Genomic DNA, 14,359 nt, shown 5'->3' with positions numbered 1-14,359 from the left:
TACAGAGCCCCGAGAGACACTGTCTCTGATCTCTGTCCATGGAAAAGAGTTTTCAATCTTACAGGATGAATTACAAGCTTTGAGTGTTTGATAAGAGTAATAATTAAGTGTGGCACGGGTGCAAAAGTAAAATTTTAGGTTTCTAGATTAGGGGTTCAGAGGGGACAAGATGGAGGAAATTGGGTGTGCCTTGTCCTTTTCCTCCTTCTTCATGCCCTCCATGTTTCACTGTAGTGTTGGCATTTTTCTATTGGTTTAGGCTGGGAACACACTGCTCAATGTAGATGATAGATATTGGCACATTATTGTAAATATAGCACACGTAGTTTCTGGTATATAATGTTTGTACCATCCCACTGAGGGGCAGAGCCCCGCACGCTGCCCTGCAGGACAGACCTGCGGCAGGGCAGCAGAACATGTTAGAGATAAGCAAGAATAAACAACCTTGAAAACAGCACAGACGAATTATGGCTTCTTCTTTGGCAATGGGGCTGAAAGACAGAGACTTTCTACAATCTCGGAATCACCAATACCCACAGATTCCGACAGTCCCTCACTCCGAACATGGGCTTTTTCCCATGCTTGGTTCCCATAGCTCTGAATTTAAAGGTTGGGATCTGGAGCATCTAAGCCTTGTGGTTCTCTGGGAAGGCCTATCAAACTCATCCTTATTTACTAAATTGTGTCAGTCAAAGGGAGCATTACAGATACTTTGAACTTGGAGACAAATTGCAGGAGACAGCTGTTCATATCTATGTAGATATTTTATGTGTGTTTTAACAAGGCAGCTGAATCCTCTAAAAATAAACAAACCTCTTTTTTTAGCAATGCTTTAACCCTCATCCTGCATGAGGAATTTATTTTAAAAGCTTGACTTTTTTTTTTTTTGCTTATATTGATTTTTGTAACTCTGACTGCTAGAGCAACTCTTCACAAAAACCTGGCAGACAACCATAGTTTGACTAAAATTCCAAACAACCAGTTTTCCTGAAGAAGATTATGCTGAAAGCCCCCCCATTTTTTTTTGTTTAAAAGTTATCTTGCAGAATACAATTCATCATCAATTTCCCAGGATTACAATACTGAGTCTTTGAATTAATCAGAGCATTTCTTTTGCCTGGAAGAAGAGGTTAAGTCTGGAGGTAAAGTTACCACTTCAACAGCAAAGAATGAAAAGAAAACAGCTGCATTTGGCAACACACTGGATCATGTTCCGGTTAGGTTTTTGAGTACTTTACAGAAGCCATTCAGTCTTCAATTAATTCAGCATTCAGGAAGATACCTGTCAACCTTCAAGCACTTTTACAGAAATCTGTATGGCAGCAGAGAACGTGCTAGAAATCCTTACCAGTCTTAGCTCTATAGAACACTGTGTGTTTAGTGAGAACAAACAAAGTTTCTTGCAACAGCAGTGTCAATTTTCTTTACCAAGAGTTCAGATCCAACTCCAGATGAATCACAGGGCAAAAATGTTGTTTTCCTCCATCAGCCTTCCGTGACAATTTTTCTCTTTGGAAGGGTATCCTACAAGTACCAATTAATTTGAAGAACACCAATACACTTAGGATTAAGCAACCCAGATCAGACTAGATGCTGATTAATCTAGTACAGAAAATTTAGGAGTAATGAATTTGTCTGAAAGGTATTTTTTAACTACTAGATATAAATAAAATTGTCTACTGACTTACCTAGGTTTGTTGAAACAAAGGAATTTGTAACAGCCTCTTTAGGTATGTTAGCTAAAAACATCAATTTTGATCAATTTGGGAAATGAAACAAACAAATACATCAAGACTAGTCCTAGATTATTTCTGTATGATGGAGTAAAATACAGTAAAAATTATCAATATCACACTTAACTAGGTAATCACTAGGTACAGTCTTGTGCAATGATATTCAGGCAACTTTCTAGCCCTTTACTCTGGATGCATTATTACAAAGGCCATTCAGAGGGACAAAGAATAGGTTGAAAAAGGAGTATTTCTGAGTTGATGTGGGCTTGACAAATTCTCAGTACCCTGAACTAATACAGCCATGTTTATCTTTTTGTCTGACTGCTAAAAATATATCTCTGTCAAACCTGAATATCATCTCTTCTGTTAATGGATGACATACCCAGCAGTGAATAGGGCTTTATGATCCTCTCATAGTTTGTACAGCAGAAAATCTGTTAGTAGAGTTTCCTGAGTAGCACTGTTCATTTATGTAACATTCAACTCCTGTGAAGCATGTCAGAGAGACAGACAAGGAATGTGAAAGAAGCCTCGGTAGTGGTACGGTGTTGTGAGATTTGTCATATGCAGCTTTAATTTCCCCTCTCTATTTGACCTGAAACCTGTAGTCACACTCACCAGCTTCCCAGGTCTAACACAATAAATAGGCACTAAGCTGTGAATAATGCACTGAACTGTTTGTAAAAATCAGGTTTTGGAATAAAAGCTGAAAAAAGATTGCTAGAAACAAAAGCAATAACAAGTTTGCTAGAAACTTAGGATATCCACACTGATTGTCTGTATTTCCAGGTTTTGGGAGGGTTTGCAGTTTTAATTGGAAAACTCATGACAACTATTTTCACTGTAGGAGCAGGTGTCCTCCTAAACTCCTGCCCTTGATCACCAGGCAAAGGAAGGCTAGTGACAGGCTGGGGTGGGTGCACATACCCTCTCAGGAGCTAAAAAGCCCAGAAAGTGGCAAAAAGCCTGGAATAAAGCCTTGCACAATGCCAACATGCTCAGAAGCCTATTGTCTTGTATTTTAAACTTTAAAACTCTTCTGGAGTCAAAAATTTTGAAAATATCTTTTTAATTAAAGAAGTAAGATTTAATCTTTCATTCTTTCCCGTTTTTTCTTCTACCTGTAAAATTGCATGTTTTTTTGTAAATGAATTTAACTGTAATCACCTATGAGGAGACATAGGGAGTTTTATTAAAAACACAATAGGGCTGGTATATATCACAATATTTCTTTGTTGTGATCTTATGCATTTTTGTGTGGCTGAAGGAAGGAGTTTCTAAATGAAGGGTCAAATTCAGGTTCCCGTGAAATCCGGATATAATCCACACTTGTGACAATGGACCAAAATTTTCACCAACTCCGTTCATTCTACCAAGAGCTAGAACCCTCTTCATCTAAACCGTGTTTAAAACAAGAATTTTAATGGTCCACTGCCAGAAACTCTCCAGTAAACGTGGGGATTTTGCTTGTACTTGCAGAAACGTGTGGTTTAGACCTATGTTAAGGCTTGGATGACATTTACTGTCTGAGATGAAATCCTGAAACCTTCAGACACATTAGGTTGCTTTGAAACTCTGCACTGTTTTTTCTAATAATTTACATCTCTGGAGTTGATCCCAGTGAAATGCCAAAGGACCAGACGGACTCCCTCAGGACCAAACCAGCACCTCGTACCGGCAAGTCACATTACCCTGGCTAGAAGCCAGACCGGGGTGTGCAGGCTGATGCTGACAGACCTCCATTTGCCCTGCACGATTACGGCAGTTTTACTCGCAATTGCAAGTGCTGCTTTACCTGCCAGTGAGGGAGCCCTCCGGGAGCACCGTTCCGGCCCGAGCAGCCCTTCCCGCTGCCGGTCCCGCTGCCCTCGGCGCAGCGCTGTCGGGGCGGAGCGGCCCCGCTCCCGTGGCGGGGCGAGCGGGCGGCGGCTCCCAGGAAGGAGGGGGCTGGCGTCAGGCGCTGGGCAGCCACTGGCACGGGAGCTCCCCCTCGCCTCGCCTCGCCTCCCGCGGCCGGGGGATAAAGGCACCTGGCCCGGCGCTCCGGGCCGCCGGACGAAGAAAGGCGGACGTGCGGGGGTCGGGCCGGGCCGGGCCCCACCGCGCAGCCCCCTCCATGCGCCTCGCCGGGGGCGCCGGCTCCCCCCGGGCTGTGCCTTTACCCGGGAATGGCAGCTGGTGGCGGGCGGCGGAGCCCGGCGGCGGCAGCAGCCCCAGTCCCGAGGCGTGGTCGGGGTCGCCGAACGGCAGCCTGGGCGGCTGGGACCCCTTCGGGCGGGACGAGGAGCTGGCGAAGCTGGAGATCGCGGTGCTGGCCGTCACCTTCGCGGTGGCGGTGGTGGGGAACGGCAGCGTGCTGCTGGCGCTGCGGCGCACGCCGCGCAAGGCGTCCCGCATGCACCTCTTCATCCGCCACCTCAGCCTGGCCGACCTGGTGGTGGCCTTCTTCCAGGTGCTGCCCCAGCTCTGCTGGGAGGTGACCCACCGCTTCCACGGCCCCGACGGGCTCTGCCGCGTCGTCAAGCACCTGCAGGTCTTCGGCATGTTCGCCTCGGCGTACATGCTGGTGGCCATGACCGCCGACCGCTACATCGCCGTCTGCCACCCGCTGAAGACGCTGCAGCAGCCCACCAAGCGCTCGTACGGGATGATCGCGGCGGCCTGGGCGCTCAGCCTGCTGCTCAGCACCCCGCAGTACTTCATCTTCTCCCTCAGCGAAGTGGAGCGCGGCTCGCAAGTCTACGACTGCTGGGCGCACTTCATCATGCCCTGGGGGCCCCGCGCCTACATCACTTGGATCACCGGCGGCATCTTCATCGCGCCTGTCCTCATCCTCATCATCTGCTACGGCTTCATCTGCTACCGCATCTGGCGCAACGTCCGGGGCAAGACGCGCCCGGGGGAGGCGGCAGCAGCGGGTAGCGGGCGGCGGGCAGGTGATGATGGTGGCCCGCGACGGGGGCTGCTGCTCGCCCCTTGTGTCAGCAACGTCAAAACCATCTCCCGCGCCAAGATCCGCACCGTCAAGATGACATTCGTCATCGTCTCGGTGTACGTCGTTTGCTGGGCGCCCTTCTTCACCATCCAGATGTGGTCCGTCTGGGACCAGCGCTTCCCCTGGGTCGGTAGGTGTCTCCGCCGCTCGTCCCCAGCGGCGGTCCGCACGCGTTGAGGGCGCAGCCGGCTGTCCGGGGCGCTGCGCGGCGCAGAGCCGAGCGCGGGGGAACGGGGCGCGGGAGCGGAGAGCGGGAGCGCGGCGCGGCCGCCCGGCCCCGCACGGGTCCCGCTCCCGCCGGGGAGTAGCGGCTGAGCGCCCTTGTGGGGAGAAGAGACGGCCCTGGGCAGCCGCCCCCTCGGGGCCGCCCCGCCGGCTCCGCTCGCAGTCCCGGACCCGGGGGCCCCGGGAGCGGCGGCGGCCGCGGCGCTGGGCTCGGCCTGTCCCGGGAGCAGCCGGAGGGGCTGCTGGCGGCAGCTGCACCTCCGGAGAGGAGCAGCGGCCGCAACCTTCTTATCCCGAGCAAAAGGAGCCGATGGAAACCGGAGTATTTGCTGCCGTAATTTGAACCGGCAATATTTTCGTCCGTTTGAAGCTGCCAATAAGCAAATTTAAAAATGTTTAGTATTGTTGAGAAGCATGCACACACACGTCGGAGCAGTTACACGAAGAGAGAACTTATTACGTCTTCTTTCCTGTATCTGCTATCAAATGATAAAGTTGAGCACACCCTGAATCCTTCCTCTCAGCAAGGCAGTCACCTCTGAATGCTCCATTAGTCCAGTCACCGATTTTCATGAATCAGTGGCAATTTAGACTTTGGAGATATCTGTCCTGCTGTTAAATATGGTTGAAAAAAATTGGTGAGTTTAAAAGCTATCACATAGGTAATGACAGGAAGCATAGAGACATATATTCTGTTTCCTCATAATGAGAGAGCAGCAAATCAAAATGTTGGAATACATAATTTCTTGATTTTAAAAAATATCCCCAAATTACCACTTATGTAGTGAGAGTGTTGATTGCCTCTAATACAGGACTAAAGTCAAGCCTATAATGCAGATCTCTATAGAGAAATAAAGGCTTGCAGTAAACAGATTTTGGTTTTTTTACTTCAAAGGGAATTAAGTCGAATTGAACAGATGGGTATTTGATAGGTTTGTTTGAAGAGATTCTTTAAGTACATGGAACTGCATAACACAGTAATTATACTTTTTTGAAGATTCAATATTTACAAAGAAAAGTCACTAATAATTGATTAGACTAAATACACATTTAGAGTATTTGATCTATTAACTAGTTAGTGAAGGTAGAACACCATAGATTTTTCATGCCATACTGCTAAGTTCTATTTTTCCCTTAAGTAAACTCTGTTCAACCTTTAAAATCCAGATTTAATGGACAGTCCAGTAGTTAGCTGAGCATTCAATACTTTTCAGTATGCAAATATATACAGCAAAATTCAGTGTTATTGAAAGCAGTGGAAATTTTACTATTGTTTCCCAGAGTCTGGAAAAAACTTTTCAGTAATTAAAGCAGGAGCTTATCAACACATGGATACACATCAGTGGAAATGTGACTAAATCATTATTTTGGATGGATTACCCCATAACTAATTCTGTCACAGCTTTTTGAAGTCAGTTCAGAGAAATCCCCGTTGACTTCAATGGCAGCCTTACATAAATAAGACCTTTACTGATTATGTTCTCATTATCTGTTTAAAATGCTGCAGTTCAACATTTAGAACTTGAATATTCAGGGAAATATATCCAATGGTTAATGAAACAATTGACTAAATGGTGCAAATGGTTTTTTGATGATTAAACATCTTTCTTCCCCCCTCCCCAGATTCTGAAAACACTGCAACTACTGTTACAGCTCTGCTGGCCAGCCTGAACAGTTGCTGTAACCCGTGGATCTACATGTTCTTCAGTGGGCACCTCCTCCAAGACTGCCTACAGAGCTTCCCTTGCTGCCAAAAAATAAAGCAAACGCTGAGTAAAGAAGACTCAAACAGCAATAGCAGGCGACAGACTTCTTTCACCAACAACAGAAGCCCAACCCACAGCCTAAACACATGGAGAGAGATGCCCCACTCCAAATCGACCAGCTTCATCCCCATCCCAACGTGAGACAGGCCTCAGGGCAGGCAGGGCTCGCAGTCCCGGCACAGTGCTTGGGAAGGTTGTGGCATGGCACTTGATGCCAATCCAGGGCACCATCGTGGTACCACGGAATGATTAAGATGGCCATGAGGCAAAAAGTGACCCTTTGCTTGATAAGCTATGCTGCAGTATGGAAATTATTTTCTGAAAGTTTTTTAGGATTTGGGCAACTGATCAGCAAGGTGTGGCAAAAAATAAAGCAGTTATTTTTTTTAAATAGAATTTATTTTAATTTTTGTCTGTTCCTAAAATACTAAGTGCATTGTTGCTTGCTGTTTAAAACATCAAAACAATGGAGTTGTCATGTACTGGGCTAACTCCACTGTCTAGTGTTAATGCATAAAACTTCTCATGATTGTCTGATGAACACATGGGGAAAGAAGACAATATGAGCAAGATTACAGTTTAGTCTTAAACATTACCAGAAAGGAATTGGGAAAAAGTCTTGGCTGTCCAGATAAGGAATGGGGTTAGACAGACTCTGAGTTGCTGGAATTCAGTTGCTTGTGATGCTTCATCTTGTAAAGGTCTAGCAGTTCACAGACACTAAAATTTAACAGCCCTTGAGAAGGCAAATCTTCTAGTGCTGTCAATGTCTGTATGTATATTGTGTGATTTCATTTTTAGGGTACATATTTCCTCTTCTCTTGATGCTGATGAAAATTATACAGCATATTTGTGTGTGCATGTGTGTTGTTGCACTTACTTTCATTTTTTAAAACTAACTTTAAAGATATATTGATGATTAAGTATGATACACTACAACTAGCTCAGCACCATTACAAACAGTTACACCAAGAAAACTCATATAGAATACCAGAACTGCTTGCTTTATTGGTAGGAATGCCACCTTTTCTTTTTTAATTCACTAGGACATCTAGGATCAAGCTATATTGCTAGGTTGTCAAGCAAATAGCCTCATGAGCTCAGAAGAGTGTAGTCATTTGGTAAGAGCTGTAGCAACAGTGCATTTCAAGACAGAGATCTGAGAATCAAACTTACAAGTCGACAGGGACCATATAAAAATTGGCAATGTTGTCGACTTGTCTTTTTCTATTATTATTTTTTATTGCCAGCTCATGAAAATATAGTCTTAAAAATTTTTGTCAATAAACTGCAATAAAAAGATATCACAACACATTTGCTAATTACAAAGAATTCAAGGTGTGCTTGTTTTCAATACAATGAATGCTGAATTGACTGTAGTTCATTTATATGGTAAACAATCCTATTATATCTTCCCTTGGACCCTGTCTCTTCTATTCAGGTGGGATTTTGAAACTCCTTGAGTAAGTTTTGTTGAGTTTTTAATTCTTGAGAATCTCTGAGAAGTACAGCTAGTTACCTGCTCTGTTTTCCTAAGCTTGCTGGATCCTGAAATTCAGGTGCTCCCCTGGCCCCCTGCAGGACTGCCAACACAGTCCCAGCTGGCTGCTGGAGCAGTGGGACACAAGTGTGGCTGCGTAATGTGCATGCAAGGAGGAAGCTCAGCAGCAGGTTTCTTTCTTTCTTACCACAACCTAACAAGCAAGGCTACTTTTCTAATTGCTTGAGGAGATTGCATGTGCCTTTCATTGCATGTGCCCAATACCTGTCTCAATAATGGTAGCAGAAATTAATAGAGTTAGCTGCAGAATAAGATTATCTTAAACCACTCCAGAAGCTCCCCATTGATAATTTTGGGCAAAGAATAGGGAATATTATACCTAAAAGAATTTTTTTTGTCACTAAAGAAAATCTTAGTTCCATTCTCTTCTTTCTGTGTGTTTGCTGTTGTTCAAAGCACTAGAACCCAGAGGACAGTGTGGTGGAATGACTTATATTCAACAGGCTATCTTTTTTGCCACCTTTACCACACAAATGTGACTATAGCTCTCACCAACTCTGGACGAAGGTTTGTGAACCTGAAGCTATATTTTAGTCAAAAAAACCTGCATGCAGTGATGTTTTGTGTGTGTTTGTGCACATTATGTGTACTGTGTATATTTTGCAAGTAGGTAATTCACAGTTACTGAAACTGCAAGTGTTTCAAATTAAGTACGCTACCCATTGCCTAGTTTTCTGCTTGTGCTACTACTTTCTTTGTACATGAAATCTGTATTAAAAACCAATTAGCTGTGCTAACAGAATTTTCATGTTTGCATAATTGAATGGTTTTTCTATTACACTTTACATTCAAACAGAAAATATAATGAAAAAATATGTGTAGAATATTGTTGAAAATAAAAATGAACTGTATTGTGTATATGTATTAAACCAAACAGACCCAAAGTATAAATTTAGGTTTTTTTCAAATACATTACAAAATCTAGGCTTACACTTGGGGCTTGTCACCATTAATATCCCCTGTGAGTGTTCTATAGCTTCTGTAATTAAACTAAATTAATTAAATAATATTAAATTAATATTGACAAAACAATTTGTCAATACTGACAATTTGTCAATATTTGGTTTCCAGACTTTTTTTCTGTAAATACTGACTTTTCCACATAATTGTAATGTTGGAAGATACAGGCAATATTTTTTAATTGTTCACCTGTGGATGTATTTTTTTTAAAGCTACTTTGGGTTATCATGAGGGTGCCCTAATGGAAACAGACGGAAACAAAAAATTGGGAAACCATTGCAAGTTTAAAACATGAAAACTTACTCTAATAAATCTGCTTTTTTTTTTTGGTCAGAAGCATTTTGGGGTTTTTGCTGGTCTAGATTTTGGAAGACAAGTAATGTATTTGTTATTACTAAATATATTTTACAAAACTCAAAATGTCTTCCTTTGGTAAGTTATGTCCATGAAAAGCTTTAAGGAGTGAACAGAGCTAAAATTTTTTCTATTATACACAGTGCATGAAGGACACAAGCAAAGAAGGAACGTGCTTTCCACTATATGCTGCTAGAATTGTTAAAACTATATTGTTAAAACATGTAACTGAGCACTTATTCATGTTCTAGAGGAGTTATTTTGATATTTTTGCTTTAAGTACTTACCATCTAACATAAAACATGATTGAATGGATTAGCCTGTACTCTGTTGTTTGTACTGGTGTTACTAGAATTCATGCATTTTCAATTAGATGACAAAAGTGGAGATGATACAGAAGATGGAAAGGTTTTTGTTCATTCATATAAGAAACAAAGTCACCAAGAAGTTTCTTTTCATTAAATTCTTTTTAAGTTTTCAGGCAAACATATTGTTAGCTCAGGAAAAAAAAATAAAAAATCAAACCAAAAAAGGTTGGATTCTTTCCCCCTGTATTATCAAGACCGAACCCTACAAGAAGACACAAATTCATGTGCACCCAGTACCTCAAAGACAAAGGTTTTGTCTGCACAAAATCTTAAAGCCAATTCCAGATTGTCCAGATTGAAGGACCTTGCTGAAGTGCATGCATGCTCCTTTCCAACTCATGCATATGGAAAGCAGGGCAGAAGACGGAAAAGCCCTGCAGAGCTGGGTGTTGTCCTAGGCAGATACTGGTGACCCAGCTTTGGGAAGCGAACACAGGCCTTACAATAGAGCTACTGCTGAAATAAGTTACTTGTTGCATATTCTCTGAGGCTGAGTTCCTCACTGAAAAAATGGACTAATTAAACACAATGTCCTCTCTAGAAAAGTATCTGCACAAGTTTTAGTCCTTTGTGTACATGGAAGACTGGGGGGAGGCAGAAAGGCACTAGTTGGAGCTGTAGTTACTCTTACAAGATAGTTTTCTATGTTTTTCTTTAGTAAAGGGATTTACTGGAAAATGTGTCACTTGCTACTTGGGTAAAGGAATTACAGGATAAGTAAATGGACACGTTTCAAGGTCCAGGACTAGATCAGTGCTGCTCCACGGGGAGCAGTCCTGACTGGGTTCAGGTTCAGGTGAAAGTCCCTCACACAAGAGTAGGTCCAGCTGGTAAGTCATGCAGAATGGATTGTGCAGCTATGCACAAAACCGTGCAAACAGCAATCACAACTAGTTCCTGCTGAGCTTCATTAGAGCCAGCCAGCATGGGTCTGCCTCTCCCAGGACTGGTCCTGCAGAAAGCCCCGGATCCAGTTCATTGTTAATTAACACTGTATCACTATTTTGGTAGAACTGCTCAGTAATTTGCCATGCCTTGGTATAAACTTGCTTAGAGTAATAGTTTACATACAAATTAGCCTTTGTTCTCCATAAGGACATTTTCAGCTGAATTCTTGATACAGTCCATTGAGTTAATTAATTTTTGAAAAGCAAGACTGTGAGGCATCATCAGGAGTGCAAAGCTCTTGCTTCAGCTCTATGGTGAGAAGACTGGCAAGCCTTTCTAGTTCTAGGTGGATCAAGATGTTGCTGGATATGGGTGAACTTTATTCCAAAAATGGAAGAATCTTTTGCACAATCCCAATATTTTTTCCATTTCCAACATTTGTTTTTCCAGGGGGGTGGATGGAAGAGGAGGCTTTGGGATAGAGCTCTTTCTCAGTGCTCTGCAAGCAAAAGACGCCCAAGTTATCCATCCTCAGTTCAGGGTAATGATTATTATCTTTTTCCATAAATTCTTACAGGACACATGGCTAAGAACTACTGTGTACAAGCTGAATATTCCTTTTCAAGCAAAGTATTGGCAATGCAGTCTGTTGGTGTCCGATCAGCTTTTACACCTTTGTAGCAAAATATGACAAAATTTGTCATTGGCTCTCCAGGTTACAAAGCCCATTCTGGAAGATGTGGAACAGGTAACCAGGGACAGGCAGTGACTGCCGCAGCCTCTTCCACTGTTACTGCTGTGATTGCCCCTGCCACTGTCTCTCCTGACCCTGGTAATGATGGCGGCAAGAATGGGGACAGGGATCACAGGGGCAGCAGCAGACAGGGCTGTCATTAAAAGACATTAATTTCAAAGTGCTTTTGGAAGGAGGAATGTGGATCTTATAAAATAAAAAACTCACAGTGAATACTGGGAGACAGATGAACTGGTGACTCAGAGAGCAAATAAAACATCTGATCTCAAAGGTTATTTGAAAGTATCAAAATATTTTCCATTTTTCAATTTGAAGATATGTTTTATGCATTTAGAAGAAGAGTCCCTAGTCTCCTGGAACTGTAGCTGCATGAAACTCCCTACAAATCTAAGTATCTCTGCTGAGATGGCTACAAGGCTACGTCCAAAAAAAGGACAATGATCTCTCCAAGTTAAGCATTGGGACCTTGGCTGCCCCAAAACAAACGTGTCCTGTGGGAAATATGAACAGAGTTTTCAGGGAGGAGAAAGGAAAAAGCCTAAATATCATTCTCCTTTATGGGAAGAGGTGATAGTCAGGGTAAATACCATAATAGTTGACTAAATCTTCAAACTAAAAGGCAATTGTCTTCCTAGTATTTTAGTAAGCTCTTGGTTAAAGATCATGTGGAAGTGAGAGGAAATAGATGAAGACCCAGAGGACTAGGAGGCATGTAACTTTGTAGTATTATTATCAAAAGGAGAAACTTGCTTAGGAATTGCTGAAATGCTTTTCTAAATAAGAGTAATCACTGCACACAATAGTGTAGCAAAACCAAAAATTAGGATAGCCAATGCTCTGTCCTGGCTGCATGTAAAGCAGGTAGAGCTATGCAGAGTAAGAGTCTGCAAACTGGGGTAGGCACAGAAAAACGCACCCTCTGAAATACTGTATGTATCAGTCACCTCAGATGAAACCACAGAAAATAATTCACTTTATTGTTGGCTGAGATATGAAATTAAAAGGAAATCAAATAATCAGATTAATTTTCTACAAAATTAATCTGAATAATCCTCTTCCATATAAGAAGCAAACATTATTAAATAGCCACCATTATATTTTCTAAATGTGAGACATTTCAGGGTTTCCATGGAAGCAGAGGAGTGGCTTCCAAGTGTTACACATAGGGACATAGAGCTAAGGATTGAGTTCAGTACGACACTTTGGCACTCAGGCGGATTTCATTCCTTATGTGTTCCCATTATCGCCAAAGATTGTGAGGGCAGTCAGGGCAACAAGGAATTATATACAGTAAACAACAAAAAAAGCAAAAGATAAATTTGTGCAACTATATATAATCTCATTTCTCAAACCAAATTGTACTTGTCTTTTTCAACATAAAAGAGCAGGGATTTAGTTATGTATCTCTGATAACCTAGTTCATCATGAAGCTGATGATCAGAGGATTAAGAATCCTAAATTGTGATATATGATGACAAATGTTCTTAAAGAGATAGGTTTGGGGCTAATCTGTTAGTAACATGTTATTAAATGGAATAGAATATGGAAAATGAGGAGAGAGTTCTATCTTTGTGTTATTTTGTTGTTTGTTTTGGGGTTGGGTTTTGTTTCATCTATTATGGCAATTCCACCAAAAAAAAATATTTTAAATATGCTGTACTGAGATGAGATGACCCAAAGAACCATGAAGAATCCCATCTTGACTCTCTCTTTCAACTTAAGATATATCATTAGTGCTTGCTCTTCTGTCTCACAGATCACAGTGTAAGGCATAGTGTAATTAAACAACAAAATCTCATTTCTTTCCAAATTTGTGACCCAAGTGCCTCAATATGGGCATTTTAAGCTAGAGGACACAAAGGTGGAATTCATCTTCATGAATGCACCTCTGGTGCATGTGTGTCCATCTGAGCAAGAGTGATTATTTTTGTGGCCAATACAAAACCAATTTCTGGAGACCAAGGAATCATCATATAGAGGCTATCAAGAACACTGCCCTTATCTCCATTGATATATGGATAAAACTATTAATTAATTTTTTTAATGGCAGGTAAACAGCTAGCTCAAATTGGTACGCATGTACTACAGACAGCTGTCTACAAGTATTATAAGTTTTACTGAGAGATCTCTTTAGACATCTCCATGTTACTAGTTCAGGATTTTACTTTCTTTAAGGACAGCTACAGAATATTACCATCTAATAGCATCATATTGTTTTGGATGGAGTTGATGATGCTATCACCAGCCAATGAGGCTCATATTGCTAAGCTTGTGTCAGGTGGGTGCTTTTGTTAGTTGTGTCACAAGAAAGACCAAAACCAAAATGAGCCTAGAGATCAATTTACCTCCTCACACTCAGGTGATATCTCTGGCCTTACAAAGAGGAAAAAATCCCTGCATCTAATCTCTCTGTGTGTCCCATCTGTGCATGCTGAACCTTTCCATCTCCTTTTCCTTAAAGGTAGATTTGTGAGAAAATCCCTAATTAGGCAGAACTCTCAAGATACTCAGATAATGCAATCCTAAGGTCAATGTACAACATAGAAATATATTATTTACACAAAGAATTAGGATGGGGTGGGGGGGGGAAGTCAGGGTAATACCTAAAATTCTTGGTAAAATTGTGTGGAGTAAAAAGGATTAATAAGGAAAAGGAGAGTGGCATGTTAGGTATGTCTGCCATATACTGCATGTGAGGTCCTGTTTCCCTAATAAACTACTCAATTATAACAGTTTTGAGAATATAATCAGTGTA

General features: G+C 42.2%; 1 protein-coding gene and 1 long non-coding RNA gene across 2 annotated transcripts in view; one reads left to right on the top strand and one right to left on the bottom strand.

Annotated features, from left to right (window-relative positions):
- Positions 1-14,359, bottom strand: part of LOC140681927 (uncharacterized) — a 104,560-nt gene that overhangs the window by 8,386 nt on the left and 81,815 nt on the right. The gene's annotated exons all lie outside the window — the stretch shown is intronic.
- On the top strand, positions 3,577-9,909 carry AVPR1A (arginine vasopressin receptor 1A). The gene is made up of 2 exons (XM_030258864.4): positions 3,577-4,858; positions 6,577-9,909. The coding sequence occupies exons 1-2, from the start codon at positions 3,850-3,852 to the stop codon at positions 6,858-6,860; spliced, it is 1,293 nt and encodes a 430-aa protein (XP_030114724.1). The 5' UTR covers positions 3,577-3,849; the 3' UTR covers positions 6,861-9,909.

The sequence above is a fragment of the Taeniopygia guttata genome, chromosome 1A (assembly GCF_048771995.1).
Source record: "Taeniopygia guttata chromosome 1A, bTaeGut7.mat, whole genome shotgun sequence".
In the NCBI taxonomy this organism is placed as follows: domain Eukaryota; kingdom Metazoa; phylum Chordata; class Aves; order Passeriformes; family Estrildidae; genus Taeniopygia; species Taeniopygia guttata.
This window is presented reverse-complemented; position numbering and strand designations above follow the sequence as displayed.

What these genes read in the sequence shown, in the direction of transcription:
- AVPR1A (XM_030258864.4), top strand. Translation starts at nt 3,850, where the DNA reads ATGCGCCTCGCCGGGGGCGCCGGCTCCCCCCGGGCTGTGCCTTTACCC. An exon ending in CCAGCGCTTCCCCTGGGTCG is followed by an intron (nt 4,859 to 6,576) that starts GTAGGTGTCTCC and finishes CCCCCTCCCCAG; the next exon opens with ATTCTGAAAACACTGCAACT.